At 49.1% G+C, this 18,674-nt stretch overlaps 1 protein-coding gene across 11 annotated transcripts in view; it reads left to right on the forward strand.

Moving 5' to 3' along the window:
* CCDC191 (coiled-coil domain containing 191) overlaps nucleotides 1-18,674 on the forward strand; it is a 48,069-nt gene that overhangs the window by 16,169 nt on the left and 13,226 nt on the right. For 5 of the 11 annotated variants that reach the window (XM_065573317.1, XM_065573293.1, XM_065573300.1 and 2 more), the window contains 5 exons: nucleotides 271-421; nucleotides 2,802-2,992; nucleotides 3,974-4,223; nucleotides 5,743-6,218; nucleotides 6,863-6,957. In XM_065573317.1, coding sequence (XP_065429389.1) covers nucleotides 271-421; nucleotides 2,802-2,992; nucleotides 3,974-4,223; nucleotides 5,743-6,218; nucleotides 6,863-6,957 — 1,163 coding nt within the window. The remainder of the gene's footprint in view (nucleotides 1-270; nucleotides 422-2,801; nucleotides 2,993-3,973; nucleotides 4,224-5,742; nucleotides 6,219-6,862; nucleotides 6,958-18,674) is intronic. The other 6 variants (XM_065573311.1, XM_065573314.1, XM_065573308.1 and 3 more) reach the window with 3 other exon arrangements.

Genomic DNA, 18,674 nt, shown 5'->3' on the forward strand with positions numbered 1-18,674 from the left:
TGTGCTTTCTTGACATCCCAATTCCCTCTTACTGCTGTGTACTGGAACCCCTTCCTGACTGTGTTGAATTTGTGTAGCTCATGGGCACTGGGCACCCAAATCCCAATGCTACCCCTGTTCTCTATAAAGGCTGGGCTTCAGTAGCTATCATCTGTCAAAGCTACAGAGGTCATTCTCACAGGATTGGTTCGGAAGGGGGTGAGACCCATACTGAAGTACTCCCTTTATTTACTGTCTACCTTTGGTTCTTGGTGTTTGTCTTACTTGCAGAGAGAGGAAGAGGCAAGAATTAGAAAAAGCTCAGAAATTGGCAGCAGTGGGCCTGTCTCACACTACACCAAAGCCCCTGAAGCAGGAGAAAGAGGAGAAACAAAGGAGATTGCAAGAGCTGCTGAGCAAGATTCACAGTGAAAACCAGAGAGTGAGCATCCTCCTCCTGTATTTAGCACTCTGAGCCAAATTCTGCCCTCAGCTATGTGCTCACGCAACTCTCACTGAAGTCAAAAGCCCTGGCTGCCAGGCCTTCTGCCTCCTCCTGAGTATCCTGTGTAGGGAGAGTAAGATAAAAGATCCATTGAGAGAGAAAGTAGAGAATGGCTTGGGGAACTGTTTCCTAGTGGTTAGAACAGGGAACTGGGAGCAAGGGACTCCTGAATCCTAATCCTTATTCTATTGCTGGGTGTCCACGGGCAAGTCACTTAATGTCTCTCAGTTTCTCCAGTGGGGCTTCAAAGGGAGTTGTGGGTAAAACTTCGCTGTTGGAGCAGTTGTGGGCAGAGAGCAGCCCAGTGTGATAGATCAAGCAGACACACAGAGGGTGCCTTGAAAAACTCATATTGAGATCCCCACCCCCAGTCCAGCCCTTCAGCATCAAGTAAAAGGTCTGGACTGGTATAAAGGGGCCCTAAAAGACCCACTTCTGCTATAAGCACTGTGGAGCCAGCTATAGGGCTGCCCTTTGAGGACTCCCTCATTCCTTGGCATAGGAAAGGGTGGGAGCAGGCTGAGGCAGGCCAGGGGGTGGGGCCACAGCATGTGCGGTTGTGGAGATTCCATGAAGCACTGTGGCCCCTTGGGGAAGCTCCAAGAGCAGTGGTGGGCAACCTGTAGCACGCGAGCCGCACGTGGCCCATCTGGGTAATCTGATTGCAGGCCACGAGACATTTTGCTGACGACCGTCTGCAGCTACGGCCCCTCGCAGCTTCCAGTGGCCATGGTTCGCTGTTGGACATATGCCCTGAGCACTTTCTCCCACCCCTCATAATTCAGAAAAATAATCCAGGACAGGAATGTTGACTGGCCATGAAGTTTCAGGTTTCCTGCAATGGCACATAATAAACCTGTCTCCTCACTTCTTAATGTCAAGTTATAGTTTTAGGTGATGCAACTTTGTTTCCTATTGGCTGTTTTAACCATCTGTCTTACAGACTTGCCTGCCGAGACCAAATACACTTTGTCTCATGAAACACAGATGCAGGCACAGGAACTTCTATATGTTTCCCCAGACATTTCCCTTGCCGTTTCTGCTAACTGTCAAAGACAGAGTTTGCAGAGTGGAAGGGAAAGTCTCAAACAGCAAGACAAAGTCTGTGCTAAAAATTTAGGTTTATTAAACATATGGAAATGAAAAGACCCTTTTGTATTGAACACCCTATAGAGTGAGTAAACATTGTAAGGAATAAGGTTCCTCGTGTGGCAGCATGAATGACCCCATAATATATTTTTAATTAATATAGAAGGAATCATCACTTACATCATATATACCTGTAGCACATTTAATACAGAAGAATCCCATAGCACTCAAGTTGAGAAGCCAGCTATCCCAAAGGATCACTTTGTCTATAACTCAAATGCTACTGCTGCTGGAGGGAATGTGCACAGCAACATTACACCACAATTTAAGACAGGGAGCGAAGAGTCCAAATGAAACTACAGGGGGATTTATGACTGGTATAATCTGAGCTGTACATTTTCAAGGGCAGAAACTACAGCTGAGCAGAGATAAGCAATAATGAATCCTTCATTATTAACTTAAGTAGCTAGCGTGTTGACATTTTGTCCTCTTCATAATTCTCTGTTTGGATTTCCATGTCTGAGAATGTTGATGCAATTAATATAGCACATTATGCCAGAAGAGGAACAGCTGAGGAATTGTTATGAGCTGACCCACTTGGAGGATCAAAATGAACAGCATCTCCAGTGACAGGGCTAGAATTAAGAGGTAGATTAGATAGCAAATTGCTCTTCTGTCCAAGGTAAATCACTCCTAGAGGTAGCCAGTATGATTACTCCTTGGGAGAAAACTTTAGCTTCCCAGTGATGACAGTGAGTCTAGGTCACATTGTAAATTTTAGCACTGGGAATTGTCTCGTTTGTGCTTGGTCTTTAAAGAGCAGCTTATAGTTTATGGAGTAATTTGAAAAAGTTCTACATAGAGGGCAGTCTTCTCTAGAATCTTATGCTTTCTAGATTTAAGGACAATCCTGATTCTAGAATTTATATTTCTCTCTCATGGTTTATTCCTTTTTACTTGTAAATTGAGCACATTTTGCTTTGGAGTCACCATGAAACAATAAACATGGAGTCCCATGATGCTATTTTTACAGTCAGTTTTCACAGTAGAACTGCACAATAAGCATTGCTCTCTTCACATTAGTTCTCCACCCTCCGGAAGTGTTTGCTGTGGGGGTTTGAAGATATAAGGTTATTCAAAAGGAAAGGCCAAGAGAAGGATTGTGAGGATCAGCATTTGTGTGGTGAAATGTTCTTGCTCACTGGCTCTATACACCTTTTCACTGCAGTGCCTACAGCAGCATTTCTCCGCTTGGTACAAATTCATTCTGGATCATAGGATTAAAATGGGGAAAGCCAGGGCGCTTGCTGACTGGAAGTGCCAGCTGAAGGCCCTGCGAGCCTGGAGGGACTATACATGGGTCCAGAAGTTGAAGCAAGAGACTGAGCAGTTGGAGACTCATCTCAGGGATCAAAACAGGTAGTGGCCCTTAGCCTATGGAATGCCTCCTTCTCACACAGAAGCTAGCAGCCTTCAAACAGAGTCTAGTGCTAAGCGGAGGGTTGTGAAATGGTATGGTCTGTTTATGAGCGTGTGGAAAGCCTTGTTTCTAGTAAATCTACACGTCACCTGCAGTTGGAGACACCATGGCATAGACTGAAACAAAGCTGGATCTGAGCAGGGACTTTAACACCTCATTCCAACAACCTCCAGTTTCTCTGTTTGGGTGTCCTTCGTGGAACCTCCTTCATTGGCTCACTCTTTCCTCCAGGCCCCAAGCACATGAAGAGCCAAATTCATCCCTGCTTAATCCACTCATCGATTGGAGTTACATTAGCGATTAGTTAGGCCTGATACCTTCAAGAAGGAGCTTGGTGATTGGACTCCCCATAGACAGCAGCATATTCTGCAAGTGGGGCTATCCCTCACCTCCAGACAGCTGGAGAGGGCAACAGTATATCCCTTTTACTCCTCTTATAGCACAAAGATAAGAATGGATGGGGACTGTAAAACAAGCAGAAAAATATATTTAAATAACTATATTTAAATAGTTGATGGTTTTCAAATTCTTCCAGAATCAAGTGATATCAAGCAGAACTCGGAAAAATATGAAATCTTATGATCTGTTCTGGATTGCTCCACCCATTTGGTAAATGCCACCACCTGGAGAAACAGTGTGGCCTAATGGATAGAGCACTGGGATGGGACTCAGGAGACCTGGGTTTTTAGGCCCAGCTCTGCCACTAGCCTGCTGGGTGTCCTTGGGCAAGTCACTTCAGGTCTTGGTGTCTCCATTTCCCCATCTTTAAAATGGGGATAATGACACTCAGTTCTTTTGTAAAGCCCTTGGAGATCCACTGATGAGAAGTGCTAGATAAGAGCGGGGTATATTAATTTTAAGCAGGCTAGGAGAGAGGCCTGTTCAATGTCTGTTGTTAATGGAAGTGCTTTATTTTCCAGGAAAAAACAGTTGGCTATTGAGCATAATCGGAAACAGGTTTTACGGAGCTGCTTTATAGAGTGGCAGCTCTGGAGCCGAGCCGAGGCTGAAAAGAGAGAGCTACAATTGAAACAGGAGGAAACTAGGAAGAAGATGGTGCAGCTGCTGGAGGCAGCATCAGGGGGGAAACTTGGCACAGACGGATCATGGGATGTCGGCAGGACCAGGATGAGACAGGTGACCCAGAATCAATCTGTGAGGCAAGAGGAGGTAAATTTCTTTCCCATATGGTTCCTCATCCCAGTCCCTCCCACAGTGATTAATCATAGCTCTAAAAGTTAACCTCTCTGGTGTTTTATGACACAGGAACGGGCACTCTCCTAGTGCAGCTTCATGTACCTGCGATGTCACGTGCACATTCCAGCAGTAGTTCAGGCACTCTAGAAACAAGTCTTTAAAGATCAGAGGTGGATGGGAAGGTAGTAGACTTTGAAAGCACTAGAGGCGGATTTATTTTTTTAAAGTATAATCCCACCATATATCGGCTACCAAATTGAGGCATGCGCCCTCGGGATCTCTTTTGAAGGGAGATTAAAGTCACTTTTTTTTTTAAATGACTCAATATGCCAAAGAACCATATAGGTTGACTAAAACCAGGGTATTAGAAGAAAGTGCTCAATTCTGCCCTTGGTTAAACAGAGTGCAACCCTCTCAACTTTAAAGAATGCGAGAGCTGAATTTGGCCCAGGAAGTGTCCAGGTAATGCACATCAAAGAAAAGAATAAGTGTGTGCACAATTGGATTGTAAACTGTCGGGCAGGACCATCTTCCTTAGGTGTGTATCGTTCCTAGCATAATAGGGCCCTGATACTTGATTGGGGCCTCTAGGTGCTACCATAATATAGATAAAAAATGAATATATACTCCCGTCAGGCCAGACTTTTCCTTCACTTACACCAGTGTAACTTCTGAGCTCAGTGGGGTTGAATGGGGATAAGTGAAAGCAAAATTCCCCAGTTCCATCTTTGCAACCCCAGTGGGACAGTTTCTTCACTGAGATACACCATTCTAATGGGAGCATCATGTTTGTAATTGAGGGCAGAATTTGGCCTAGGAAGTAGATCGGAGTCTCAAGTATTCCCTAATCATACAATTCTAAGAGGGAACGCCACGTGTCTTAAAGTTTGGGCCTGGTTTGTCACTATGCTCTAATTCTATGACCATGTAACTACTTTAATTTCAGTGCAGCTCTGTGGTGTAAAGCCAGAGTAGTATCATAGTGAATCAGTCCCTTTTACGTTTTCCTTAATTAGCCAGATAGATTGGTCCTGTAGACCACCTTGTCGCAGCTGTGTTTCTTTTAATCTTAGCCTTAATGCCTAATCAGAACACCTCCGTCCAAATAAGATGGCATTAACGTTGTTTGGGTTTAGACCCTCTCACTGAATTAATATCCCCTGTGTCATCAACTGCATTACAAAAATTCTGAGCCACAAGGCCTCCCCACAAGAATCCTGTCTGATGCCCCAGGAGTACATACCAGCCATAAACCAGATGGACTTGGCCAGTTCAGGAGTCTTGGATGGTGTAGAGCTACCTTGTAGCTTCTGTACCTCCTCCCACCCTGGGACAGCACTACTGTTGGTAAGAATTGTATCGAGAGTACACACCAGAGGTTACCCTGCCTCTCAGACTGATTTCACGGTTGCTCCATTCAGAAAAATGCTCCTAGCTCTTCAAGGGCAGCAGAGGGCTTGACTTCAGTCAGTGCAGAATCCTTCCCTTGCAGGTGACTGAAACGCCCCTTCTTCAGGAGGAGCCCATCAATCCTGTAGAACCCTGTTGTCGGGGTGCTGGTCAGACCCCCAGTCTTCGTTCATGCAAGAAGCCCAAGTATGCCTGGCAGGTTACCCTACAACATGCTGCTGTGAATTCACAGGATCACGCCGAATCCAGTAATCAAACAGTCAGTCCCATACAATGGTTTGGGGCACCTGGCAAAAAAGTGGCCCCTGCCTTCAGGGGCCACTTTGAGCACCGCCATGCCTTCCAGCAGCAGCTGATTGAGGAGCAGAGGAGGCAGCTTCAAGAACAGCAGGAGGTGATCCTCGAACTGCAGGGAAACCAACGGCTGAGGAGGGCTAAGCAAGAGGCGGAGCAAGCCACAGCTGTCACCATGGCACTCAACAATCCAGTCCCAAAAACTAAGGAAAAAATGCTGAAGAGAGGGGCTCCGTCAAGCTGCAAGAGTGTGTCATCTTTAAGGTACAGCCACCTTACTGAGCCATAGTGTGGGTGGACTGTACTATCCAGAGCACCTTACTCCTGTTCACAAGCTGAACAAGGTCATTTGGGTCAGCACTTGCATGGTAGACCTCCATGTAATGCCTCTGTGCAGCTGAAAGTGGTGTTAATGGTGCACTAGGTGTTGCTCTTCCTTTTGAGCCAGTCCCAAGCCTGGTGTTAGCTGGGCCAGATCCTTGATGCTGCTCTGACTGTTTTGCATTGCCCCAAAGGCATGTTAAACTTGTAAGGCACCTTGGGATGCCAAATGCTCTATAGTTGTTAAAGATAGGAGCAAAGTGGATTTATTTAGTACAACAACACTATCAGTACTTTGTGCTTCTGTAACATCCTTCAGCCAAGGATCTTAAAACACTTCACAGGCGCTAATTACTTGAGTCTCACAACCCTCTTGTGATGTAGGAATATGTCATTAACCCTGTTTTACAGATGGGGAAACTGGGACCGAGAGAGGCTGTGTGATTTCCCCAAGGTCACACAATGAGACTGCAGCAAAACAGAGAATAGAAACCATGAATCCCGACTCTCACCCTTGATTATTATACACAAGGCCTCCTTGCTATGGAAGGTGATGATACTAGTTTCTTTTTTCTTTCACTTCACAGTTCACCTGTGCCTTTGGAGCCAGAGAGCACAAAGACAGTGACCCAAAGCAGGAGGAGCTCAAATCTGCTGACCTCAGCTCATCCCATACTGAAAGGTATCGTTCTGCTTGGTAGTAAAGGCCATTCCTGCCCTCTTCCCAGAGAATAGCATCTCTTTCCTGTCCACATCCCTCCTCCATATGGGTGTTCAACAGTGCATGAGCAAAACCCACTCAATTCCCTCCCAGCAGGATCAAAGCTACTAAACAACAACAGGATGGGTTGCTTTAAGCGTGCACTGGCAGCTTGTTACAGGGTCTGGCCCTTTAATATCCAAGTCAGGCATTTGGAGCATATGAGTCCTTGCAAGTTCTGTGGTTTGTGGTCAGTAAACCAAAGTGAGTTGTTGTCCCCAAAGACCATGCTCGATTTTTCCACAAGAAATTATAGAGCTGGCATCTTGTTCACTTCACACTTTATCCCTTTCACTGCAGGCTATAGCTGTAGAGACAAAAGCTATCTGGCTTCCCTTCCCATTTGCCATCCCATGTGATTTCACACCCTTCCCCCCTGCAGTCTATATCAAGTGGTGTGTAAATGTCATCAGAGATCAGGAGGTTGCATTTATTAAAGCAATATCAGGTTTCTTTAACCATTCCCAGGGCCTGTGCGTTGTATAAACTTAGGTAAGGCCTTAACCTGCTTGAAAGGTTTCCCAAAATGTAGCCATAGTAATATTTTAAACAGACCTAGGAATAACAGAAATACAGTAACATAGTTTTTTGGCGGTGGTGCCTGCCTGGTTGCAGCCTTTTCAGCACCCAAGTGTGTCTTCAGCATCTTTAGTGCATGAGCCTAGATATCCCACAGTTTGCTTCACTCAGGGTATGTCTACACTATGAGAGTAGTTCGATTTTACTTAAATCGAATATGTGGAATCGATATTACAAAGTCGAACGTGTGTATCCATACTAAGGCCTGGTCTGATAGGAGATGCCTTTGCTCTACACTACTCAAAAGTGATGAGTTTTGTCCTAAGTACAAAAAGACAAAGTGTCCAAGGATGGGACTGAATAGATTCACTCTCTCTGTGGTAATTGAAAACGGACTTACAAGGCCGGGAGCAGAGAGAGAGAGAGAGAGAGAGTTGCCAGCATGACAATGAAGAGTCAATCGGGCATGGTCCCTAGGTTTTACTCTTCTATGCTCAGGCCAGCCACAGAAAACATACCTTGTCACCGCGTGGCTGGCACTTTAAAAGGAGATGGGTCTCAGCCAGGGCTTAATTTGTGCCAGGGCTGAGCCCCAGCACCGCTAGGCATCCCAGTTCGTAGCCCCGGCACCTCGGGGCTGAGCAGTTCGTAGCCCCGGCACCTCGGGGCTGGCTGCATCAGTTATACATGTAAAAAAATTGCTTGAGCCTCAGCACGTCTTTCATTATAAATTAAGCACTGGTCTCAGCCCCAGCTGTGACATGGCCAACTGTACTCCCCAGGTGGGGACATGTGACCGGTGGGTCATGTGATTCAATAAGGGCCTCTTGGATAAATGAGGGAGAGGCCTGGATAGAGAGGTGACCCAGAGGTAGCAGGGGAGAGAAACTTCATCAGTGGCCCAGCTGCTGAGAGCAGCTAGGCTCTTGCAGGGACCCTGAGAAACCAGGAAAGCAGCAGAGGGGTTTGCCTGATGACCACTTGGAGCCAGAGAATTGGACAAGGCAGGCAGAGGCCTGGGTAGGAAAAGCCTGGGAGTGGCTGCTTCAATTATTTTTGAGACCTTAAGGATAGTTTGAATTATTCTGAACTTTGTTAATAAACCAGACCCCAAGAAGGGCTGCTCTTATTGGACATGTGACAAGAGTCCAGGAGGGGAAACTGAGGCAGAGTGCCACAGAGCTGCCACAAGGGGGTGCTTAGGAGGCAGCTCTTGCTGCAACCTTCAAGAGCCAGCCTTTCCATCCTACAATGGCTGGGGCTGTTATCTCCCTTACCAGTAAAAACTGGCAATACTCATCAGTCAGACCTTGACAACAGTCCCATGGAGAATTTTTTTCCCTTGATCCTTCTGTTTGGGTGCAGAGGTGCAATGCAATCTCCAAGAGACCTGGCTGGTGAGAGAGGTAAAATCCAAGGGTTCAGTCCTGGAGGCGTTACTCATGCAAGCAGCTTCCTTGGCTTACTCACAAGGACTTCAGGATGGAGCTCTTCATGTTATTCTGACTCTTGGGGTATGTGTACAGTTATTGAGATGCCCCCGCTTTTCACACGCCTTTTGTGAGATCAGTTGAAATGCAGCACTCTCATTGGTCAGCAGAGAGAGTGAAATCATCATCAAGGTGTCATAGTGCTCATGACCTCATCTCTCCTGTATGTTCTGTCAGAGCTAGTCTTTGCCCCTCAGTGTCAGAGTGAGGCAGTGACAGGTGCAGTCAACAACCAAAGGCAGTTCAGTCTTTTTATCACAAAGAAATTGCTTCCCCAGTTCTGCCAGGGATTTCCCAGCCAGGCGGTTTTGCTGTTAGAGATGGGCCCAAGTCAAATGGATCTGGATTTTGATCCCCTCCTTCAAAGACTTGTGGGGGCGGGGGGGGGGAGGTTGGGGGTTGGTTCAGCCGCATCTCTAGTTGATACAGTGATAACAACAGAGCAGGCAGTGGGAACCATCAGAAAAGCATCTCATCTTCCAATAGGTAAGTGCAATGAGTCACTGGACTGTACTTAGCAGGGAGTGAGGGAGAGAAAGAAGAGGCTCACAGGTCTCCCTGAGATCTGACTAACTGATATACCCATAATAAACACTAGAGATGGGACTGGGGTGCTAAATTCAGATCCAGATTTCAAACACCGCAGTGTCTGAATCCTGGGTTTGGTTGGATTCATTATAGGGATTGGGGGCTGAGGGTGAACAGCTCTGAAATTCTGGTCCAGATCCTGGTTCAGATTCCAAACCTTCCCAGAGTTTGGGAGACCTTTGATCTGTGAATTTGGTTCAGGCCCCTCCCCAGTTAGTACAGCCCGATACTGGCTGAAATGGGGCAGCTTGAGAGAAAGTAAGAGACACGGGTAATGACCGAGGTGTTAAATCTATGCAACACAGCACAGAAAGGACCCATGGGCTGAGGGGACTTGATGAGTGTTGATACATTTCTGCCAGAGAACAGAATAAAGAGCGAACAGGAATTATTCATGGCTTCACATGGTAGTAGGAGCAGTAGCAACGGCCAAAGCCAAAGAGGGGGAAACAGAGCTGAGACACTAGGGAAATATATTAACAGTGATAGGGATTGGTTATTGGAATAAACTAGCAGGGGCAGTTCCACCAGTGCAGAGATTCATGAACAGCCGAGGAAAGGCTTTAGCACAAATGACATTTGGGTGGGATTTTTAATAGTCCCTAAGTGAGATAGGAGCATAATCAAAATCAATGGGACTTGTATCCCAGGGCACTTTTGCAGATCCCATCCATAGTCATTAAGCAGGCTTCAGACACGATGATCTATTGTCCATAACTCTTTATCAATGTTTTTCTCTCCTTTTCTCATGTATAGTTTTCTCTCTTTCATACAGTTCCTTTCCTATCTGTCTCTCCCTTCATGCCTGTCTTGAACTTTCTGGCTTAGTGGATCTTCTATTCTATATTAGTTTGCCTCTTTTTAATAATTGCAAAGCATCTTGGTTAAGATTAATTTTTTTTTTGGCCCGAGGATGTTTCCTGGCCCTACTGTGCATGATTTTATGGACTCCGTTGCCTTGAATGGAACCAGAAAACTAGTTGTAAAAGGAAGAACAAGGATTCAATTCTGGTGGAAGTTGGGTGGTTGAATAGACAGGCACAAATAGTGGACTGGGGAAATGCAGCAACCTCATGGGGAGCTGTAATTCAAAAGGGCTGTCTCAAGGGGGATGTCACATTGGCGATGGCACCATATTTCTATCACTGTCTTTCATGTCCCAGGCCCTTGGGGTCAGGCTGGGGGATAGGGAGGCAGAGCCAAAACCAAGCCAACTGTACCATTTTGCTAGACTAATTAAACTTCTCTGCACAGGTCTCGCAATGACAAGCATCTCCAACCTACAAAGAGGGAGAGGCACAAAGTGCTGCAGCAAGAGACTGGGGCCCATAAGCAAAGCACCCCAGGCCCCTCAGGACAGCACCAGCCACTCTCCACAAAGAACCATCTCCCACTGATGCATGTTAAAGGGAATCAGGTGCCAGGACTCTGGAAAGTGGATGCTGAGAGATCTATGGAGCACAGGAGCTGGATCTAGCCAAAATAAATGCTGCCTCTCCCCAAGGGGATTTCCTGCACATGCAAATGCAGGTTCAGGTATTACTCAGCTGGGAAGGAGGGGCATGGTTGAGAGCAGTGGGTCTGGAAGGTAACTTCCCATCTGGTGTGATCTTAGGGGATGGTCTGGAGGAACAAACTAAGATGGCCTGTATTGTTAGAGATGGAATAACATTAGTCCCAAGTGGCCTAGAACAGCCTTGGAGCTCCTCTGGGCTAAGCAGATGGCACCAGCTTATCCTTATTTGTGACCTTAGCAATGGTTAGCATGTGGAACTAGATTTAGACTCTGAGGAGAATCCAGCTGTAAGTACCTAGCAAAATCCGTGGTTACTTCCTTTGTCCTATGGTGGTACTGCAATGGAGTGTCCACCTCACACAAGGCAGAGCAGATTATTAGGACAGTTAACCTGACAGGCTGCACCTGAGGGACAGCCAGGACTGAAAGACTAATTGATGATGAAGCCCACCTGGGCAAGGGCAGGCTGAGCTTGTATACAGCCAGCAAGCTGAGACCAGAAGGGGGCTGCAGGGAAACAGTCTGCAGTTGTTCTCTGGAAGAAGGGAGGTGTGTTTGGGGCTACATAGTCTGGTGAGAAGTCAGAGGGGGAAATAGCCTCTAGTTACTCCCCGTGAGAAGGAGTAAGGGCTGGTAAACCCAGAGAAGGGGGGCCAGAGACTAAAGCAGGGAAGTAGGAAGGCATCTAGGAAAATAGCAGCAGTGTCTGTGAGCAAGCAGACTGTAGTTGCTAGACATGAGGTCCCTGGACTAGAACCTGGAGTAGTGGGTGGGTCTGGGTTCCCCACCAGCTGCTGGAAGAGTAGCAATTGACCTGCCCGTGGACTGGAAGGCTGTCTGGAGCAGCACAACAACAGCTGGTCCAGTGATATTTTGATACTGTAGAAGGGGAGGACTGTACAGTGGCCTGACTGGAAGGCTCAGCCACGAAGAGGAAGAGGGAGTTCTGGGATGGGAGGAGGAGCACGGTGTGAGCAACTGTGGGAAGTGGGGGCATCAGACCGGAATAGAGCCAATCCCCAGACATGGCCACCAGATGTCCCCGTGGTGAGTAACGAACCCTGTGACAGGTATCAAGTATCAGAGGGGTAGCTGTGTTAGTCTGGATCTGTAAAAAGCGACAGAGTCCTGTGGCAACTTATAGACTAACAGACGTATTGGAGCATACGTCTGACGAAGTGGGTATTCACTTATGCTCCAATACGTCTGTTAGTCTATAACAGGGGTCGGCAACGTTTGGCACGCGGCTCGCCAGGGTAAGCACCCTAGCGGGCCGGGCCAGTTTATCTACCTGCTGACGCGGCAGGTTCGGCCGATCGTGGCCACCACTGGCCGTGGTTCGCCGTCCCGGGCCAATGGGGGTGGCGGGAAGCGGCGCAGGTGAGGGATGTGCTGGCTGCGACTTCCCGCCGCCCCCATTGGCCCGGGACGGCGAACCGCGGCCAGTGGGGGCCGCGATCGGCCGAACCTGCCGCGTCAGCAGGTAAATAAACTGGCCCGGCCCGCTAGGGTGCTTACCCTGGCGAGCCGCGTGCCAAACGTTGCCGACCCCTGGTCTATAAGGTGCCACAGGACTCTTTATCGCTTGTGACAGGTATCGTAGATTGCTCTATGTTGTCTGAAGAACATCTGCTATTTTACACTCTGCAATGGAACAGGTCTGAGCAGCACCTGATCCTGCATTGTGTTCTCTTGATTATAATTTTAGTCACTGGGATGTCTGTAGAGAAACACCCATTAATGCTGGAGAAGTGCTTACCCGCCTGGAGCAGCAGAGAGTCTGAGGCCTGGTCTACACTAGGAGGTTATGTCGAATTTAGCAGCGTTAAATCGAATTAACTCTGCACCCGTCCACACAACAAAGCTATTTAGTTCAACATAGAGGTCTCTTAAATTCGACTTCTGTACTCCTCCCCAACGAGGGGAGTAGCGCTAAATTCGACATGGCCATGTCGAATTAGGGTAGGTGTGGATGGAAATCGACGCTAATAGCTCCGGGAGCTATCCCACAGTGCACCACTCTGTTGACGCTCTGGACAGCAGTCCGAGCTCGGATGCTCTCACCAGCCACACAGGAAAAGCCCCTGGAAAATTTTGAATTCCTTTTCCTGTCTGGGCAGTTTGAATCTCATTTCCTGTTTGGACATTGTGGCAAGCTCAGCAGCACTGGCAACGATGCAGAGCTCTCCAGCAGAGATGGCCATGCAATCTCAGAATAGAAAGAGGGCCCCAGCATGGACTGATCGGGAAGTCTTGGATCTGATCGCTGTGTGGGGCGATGAGTCCGTGCTTTCGGAGCTGCAATCGAAAAGACGGAATGCAAAGATCTACGAGAAGATCTCAAAAGCCATGACAGAGAGAGGATACAGCCGGGATGCAACACAGTGCCGCGTGAAAATCAAGGAGCTGAGACAAGGGTACCAGAAGACCAAAGAGGCAAACGGACGCTCCGGATCCCAGCCCCAGACATGCCGTTTCTACGAGGCACTGCATTCCATCCTAGGTGCGGCCGCCACCACTACCCCACCACTGACCGTGGACTCTGAGGATGGGATATTGTCGACGCCCACTTCCTCGGAGATGTTAGCGCACTGGGAAGATGAGGAAGGAGATGAGGAGGACGAGGCAGTCGACAGCGCTTACAACGCTGATTTCCCAGACAGCCAGGATCTCTTCATCACCCTCACCGAGATCCCCTACCAACCGTCCCCAGGCGTTAACCCGGACCCAGAATCAGGGGAAGGATCAGTCGATAACTGTTATAAACATGTAAAGATTTATTTTGAACAGAACATTAATATTAACAGTGGGTTTTTCATGATTACTTTGCCCTAGGCGCTTAAAGTTTTAGTCTTTGGCAGTGCAACTACTGCCAAAAAATCTAACAATGTCCGGTTTATCATGATTGGTTTGCCCTAGGCGCTCTACTGTTTAGTCCGTGCCAGTGCAGCTACAGTAAAATTCGGTCTATATGTCCGGGGATAGAGCTGAAAACCTCATGGGACATCTCCATGAAGCTCTCCTGGAGGTAATTGGAAAGCCTTTGCATGAGGTTCCTTGGGAGAGCGGCCTTGTTGTGTCCTCCGTAGTAGGAAACGTTCCCGCGCCAGGCTAGCAGCAAGTACTCCAGGATCATTGCCTTGCAGAGCATGGCGGCATACGGCCCTGGTCTTTGCAGGCTTTCACGAAGCATGCATTCTCTGTCGCTCTCTGAAATCCGCATCAGAGTGTTGTCGCTCATGGTGACCTGCTTTGAATTAGGGGAATGTTAGTATTGGGACTGCTTGCCTGTTCCTTTACAGAACTGTAACCGGCGGTTTACAGCCATGCGGTGGAGGCGGGAGAGGGGCAGCATACAGGGATCTTTCCCGGGGACAGCCGCGAGGGGGTGGGACAGGGGCAGAGTTCATGCTTGCCGGATTGCTGGCAGCAGGAACTGGCCAACGCTAGGAGCATTGCTTTGAACGTGAAAGTAGGGCAGTGCTATTATTACAGTTTTAAGCTGCCACAAGTCTACGGCTTACCATGTCTGCCTGCTACCCAAATTCCGCTGTCCGGCCGCGCTTGTCTGATCTGCACTGCAAGACCCCAGGCACTGAATGCGAAGGCCGAAAATTCGACCTTGTCCTGAGTGCGCATGTGATAGGTGCTGTGCATGGTCTTGTTCACAGAGAAAGACTATGTTCTTTGTTCACCAAAAAATTTATCTTTCTGAGGAATTCACTCCCTTTTTCCCATCCCACAGCTCTGACTGTCTCCCGACCTACCCTGTCATCAGACTCCCAGAGGCTGGCGCAGGTTAGGCGTAGAAAGAAAAGGACACGGGACGACATGTTCTCAGAACTTATGGGCTGCTCCTGAGCCGAGGCAACCCAGTGGAGGGAGAACATGTCGCAATACCAGCGAGCACACAGCGAACGGGAGGAGAGGTGGCGGCAGGAAGACCAGCAGGCGACTCAAACGCTGCTTGGACTAATGAGGGAGCAAACGGACATGCTCCGGCACCTTGTGGATGTTCTGCAGGACCGGAGGCAGGAGGACAGAGCCCCGCTGCAGTCTATCTGTAACCACCCTCCCCCGCCACAAAGTCACATAGCCCCCCTCTCCCCCCACACAGAAAATGAAAACCACCTCCCAGACTGACCAGGGTGCCTAGTGACTGCAATGTGTGTGTGACCTGCTGCTGAACCTGCCCCCGTGTCTGTACCCTAGTAAAGGTGACTGTCCTGTCCAATTACCAACTCCCTTCCCCCCCTTCAAACAGACTGTCCTCTGTTTTTTTAGGGGCTATGTGACTTTGTGGCGGGGGAGGGTGGTTACAGATAGACTGCAGCGGGGCTCTGTCCTCCTGCCTCCGGTCCTGCAGAACATCCACAAGGTGCCGGAGCATGTCCGTTTGCTCCCTCATTAGTCCAAGCAGCGTTTGAGTCGCCTGCTGGTCTTCCTGCCGCCACCTCTCCTCCCGTTCGCTGTGTGCTCGCTGGTATTGCGACATGTTCTCCCTCCACTGGGTTGCCTCGGCTCAGGAGCAGCCCATAAGTTCTGAGAACATGTCGTCCCGTGTCCTTTTCTTTCTACGCCTAACCTGCGCCAGCCTCTGGGAGTCTGATGACAGGGTAGGTCGGGAGACAGTCAGAGCTGTGGGATGGGAAAAAGGGAGTGAATTCCTCAGAAAGATAAATTTTTTGGTGAACAAAGAACATAGTCTTTCTCTGTGAACAAGACCATGCACAGCACCTATCACATGCGCACTCAGGACAAGGTCGAATTTTCGGCCTTCGCATTCAGTGCCTGGGGTCTTGCAGTGCAGATCAGACAAGCGCGGCCGGACAGCGGAATTTGGGTAGCAGGCAGACATGGTAAGCCGTAGACTTGTGGCAGCTTAAAACTGTAATAATAGCACTGCCCTACTTTCACGTTCAAAGCAATGCTCCTAGCGTTGGCCAGTTCCTGCTGCCAGCAATCCGGCAAGCATGAACTCTGCCCCTGTCCCACCCCCTCGCGGCTGTCCCCGGGAAAGATCCCTGTATGCTGCCCCTCTCCCGCCTCCACCGCATGGCTGTAAACCGCCGGTTACAGTTCTGTAAAGGAACAGGCAAGCAGTCCCAATACTAACATTCCCCTAATTCAAAGCAGGTCACCATGAGCGACAACACTCTGATGCGGATTTCAGAGAGCGACAGAGAATGCATGCTTCGTGAAAGCCTGCAAAGACCAGGGCCGTATGCCGCCATGCTCTGCAAGGCAATGATCCTGGAGTACTTGCTGCTAGCCTGGCGCGGGAACGTTTCCTACTACGGAGGACACAACAAGGCCGCTCTCCCAAGGAACCTCATGCAAAGGCTTTCCAATTACCTCCAGGAGAGCTTCATGGAGATGTCCCATGAGGTTTTCAGCTCTATCCCCGGACATATAGACCGAATTTTACTGTAGCTGCACTGGCACGGACTAAACAGTAGAGCGCCTAGGGCAAACCAATCATGATAAACCGGACATTGTTAGATTTTTTGGCAGTAGTTGCACTGCCAAAGACTAAAACTTTAAGCGCCTAGGGCAAAGTAATCATGAAAAACCCACTGTTAATATTAATGTTCTGTTCAAAATAAATCTTTACATGTTTATAACAGTTATCGACTGATCCTTCCCCTGATTCTGGGTCCGGGTTAACGCCTGGGGACGGTTGGTAGGGGATCTCGGTGAGGGTGATGAAGAGATCCTGGCTGTCTGGGAAATCAGCGTTGTAAGCGCTGTCGACTGCCTCGTCCTCCTCATCTCCTTCCTCATCTTCCCAGTGCGCTAACATCTCCGAGGAAGTGGGCGTCGACAATATCCCATCCTCAGAGTCCACGGTCAGTGGTGGGGTAGTGGTGGCGGCCGCACCTAGGATGGAATGCAGTGCCTCGTAGAAACGGCATGTCTGGGGCTGGGATCCGGAGCGTCCGTTTGCCTCTTTGGTCTTCTGGTACCCTTGTCTCAGCTCCTTGATTTTCACGCGGCACTGTGTTGCATCCCGGCTGTATCCTCTCTCTGTCATGGCTTTTGAGATCTTCTCGTAGATCTTTGCATTCCGTCTTTTCGATTGCAGCTCCGAAAGCACGGACTCATCGCCCACACAGCGATCAGATCCAAGACTTCCCGATCAGTCCATGCTGGGGCCCTCTTTCTATTCTGAGATTGCATGGCCATCTCTGCTGGAGAGCTCTGCATCGTTGCCAGTGCTGCTGAGCTTGCCACAATGTCCAAACAGGAAATGAGATTCAAACTGCCCAGACAGGAAAAGGAATTCAAAATTTTCCAGGGGCTTTTCCTGTGTGGCTGGTGAGAGCATCCGAGCTCGGACTGCTGTCCAGAGCGTCAACAGAGTGGTGCACTGTGGGATAGCTCCCGGAGCTATTAGCGTCGATTTCCATCCACACCTACCCTAATTCGACATGGCCATGTCGAATTTAGCGCTACTCCCCTCGTTGGGGAGGAGTACAGAAGTCGAATTTAAGAGACCTCTATGTTGAACTAAATAGCTTTGTTGTGTGGACGGGTGCAGAGTTAATTCGATTTAACGCTGCTAAATTCGACATAACCTCCTAGTGTAGACCAGGCCTCAGACTCTCTGCTGCTCCAGGCGGGTAAGCACTTCTCCAGCATTAATGGGTGTTTCTCTACAGACATCCCAGTGACTAAAATTATAATCAAGAGAACACAATGCAGGATCAGGTGCTGCTCAGACCTGTTCCATTGCAGAGTGTAAAATAGCAGATGTTCTTCAGACAACATAGAGCAATCTACGATACCTGTCACAAGCGATAAAGAGTCCTGTGGCACCTTATAGACCAGGGGTCGGCAACGTTTGGCACGCGGCTCGCCAGGGTAAGCACCCTAGCGGGCCGGGCCAGTTTATTTACCTGCTGACGCGGCAGGTTCGGCCGATCGCGGCCCCCACTGGCCGCGGTTCGCCGTCCCGGGCCAATGGGGGCGGCGGGAAGTCGCAGCCAGCACATCCCTCACCTGCGCCGCTTCCCGCCACCCCCATTGGCCCGGGACGGCGAACCACGGCCAGTGGTGGCCACGATCGGCCGAACCTGCCGCGTCAGCAGGTAGATAAACTGGCCCGGCCCGCTAGGGTGCTTACCCTGGCGAGCCGCGTGCCAAACGTTGCCGACCCCTGTTATAGACTAACAGACGTATTGGAGCATAAGTGAATACCCACTTCGTCAGACGTATGCTCCAATACGTCTGTTAGTCTATAAGTTGCCACAGGACTCTGTCGCTTTTTACAGATCCAGACTAACACAGCTACCCCTCTGATACTTGATACCTGTCACAGGGTTCGTTACTCACCACGGGGACATCTGGTGGCCATGTCTGGGGATTGGCTCTATTCCGGTCTGATGCCCCCACTTCCCACAGTTGCTCACACCGTGCTCCTCCTCCCATCCCAGAACTCCCTCTTCCTCTTCGTGGCTGAGCCTTCCAGTCAGGCCACTGTACAGTCCTCCCCTTCTACAGTATCAAAATATCACTGGACCAGC

Source organism: Chrysemys picta, chromosome 1, assembly GCF_011386835.1.
Source record: "Chrysemys picta bellii isolate R12L10 chromosome 1, ASM1138683v2, whole genome shotgun sequence".
NCBI classification, from domain to species: Eukaryota; Metazoa; Chordata; order Testudines; family Emydidae; genus Chrysemys; species Chrysemys picta.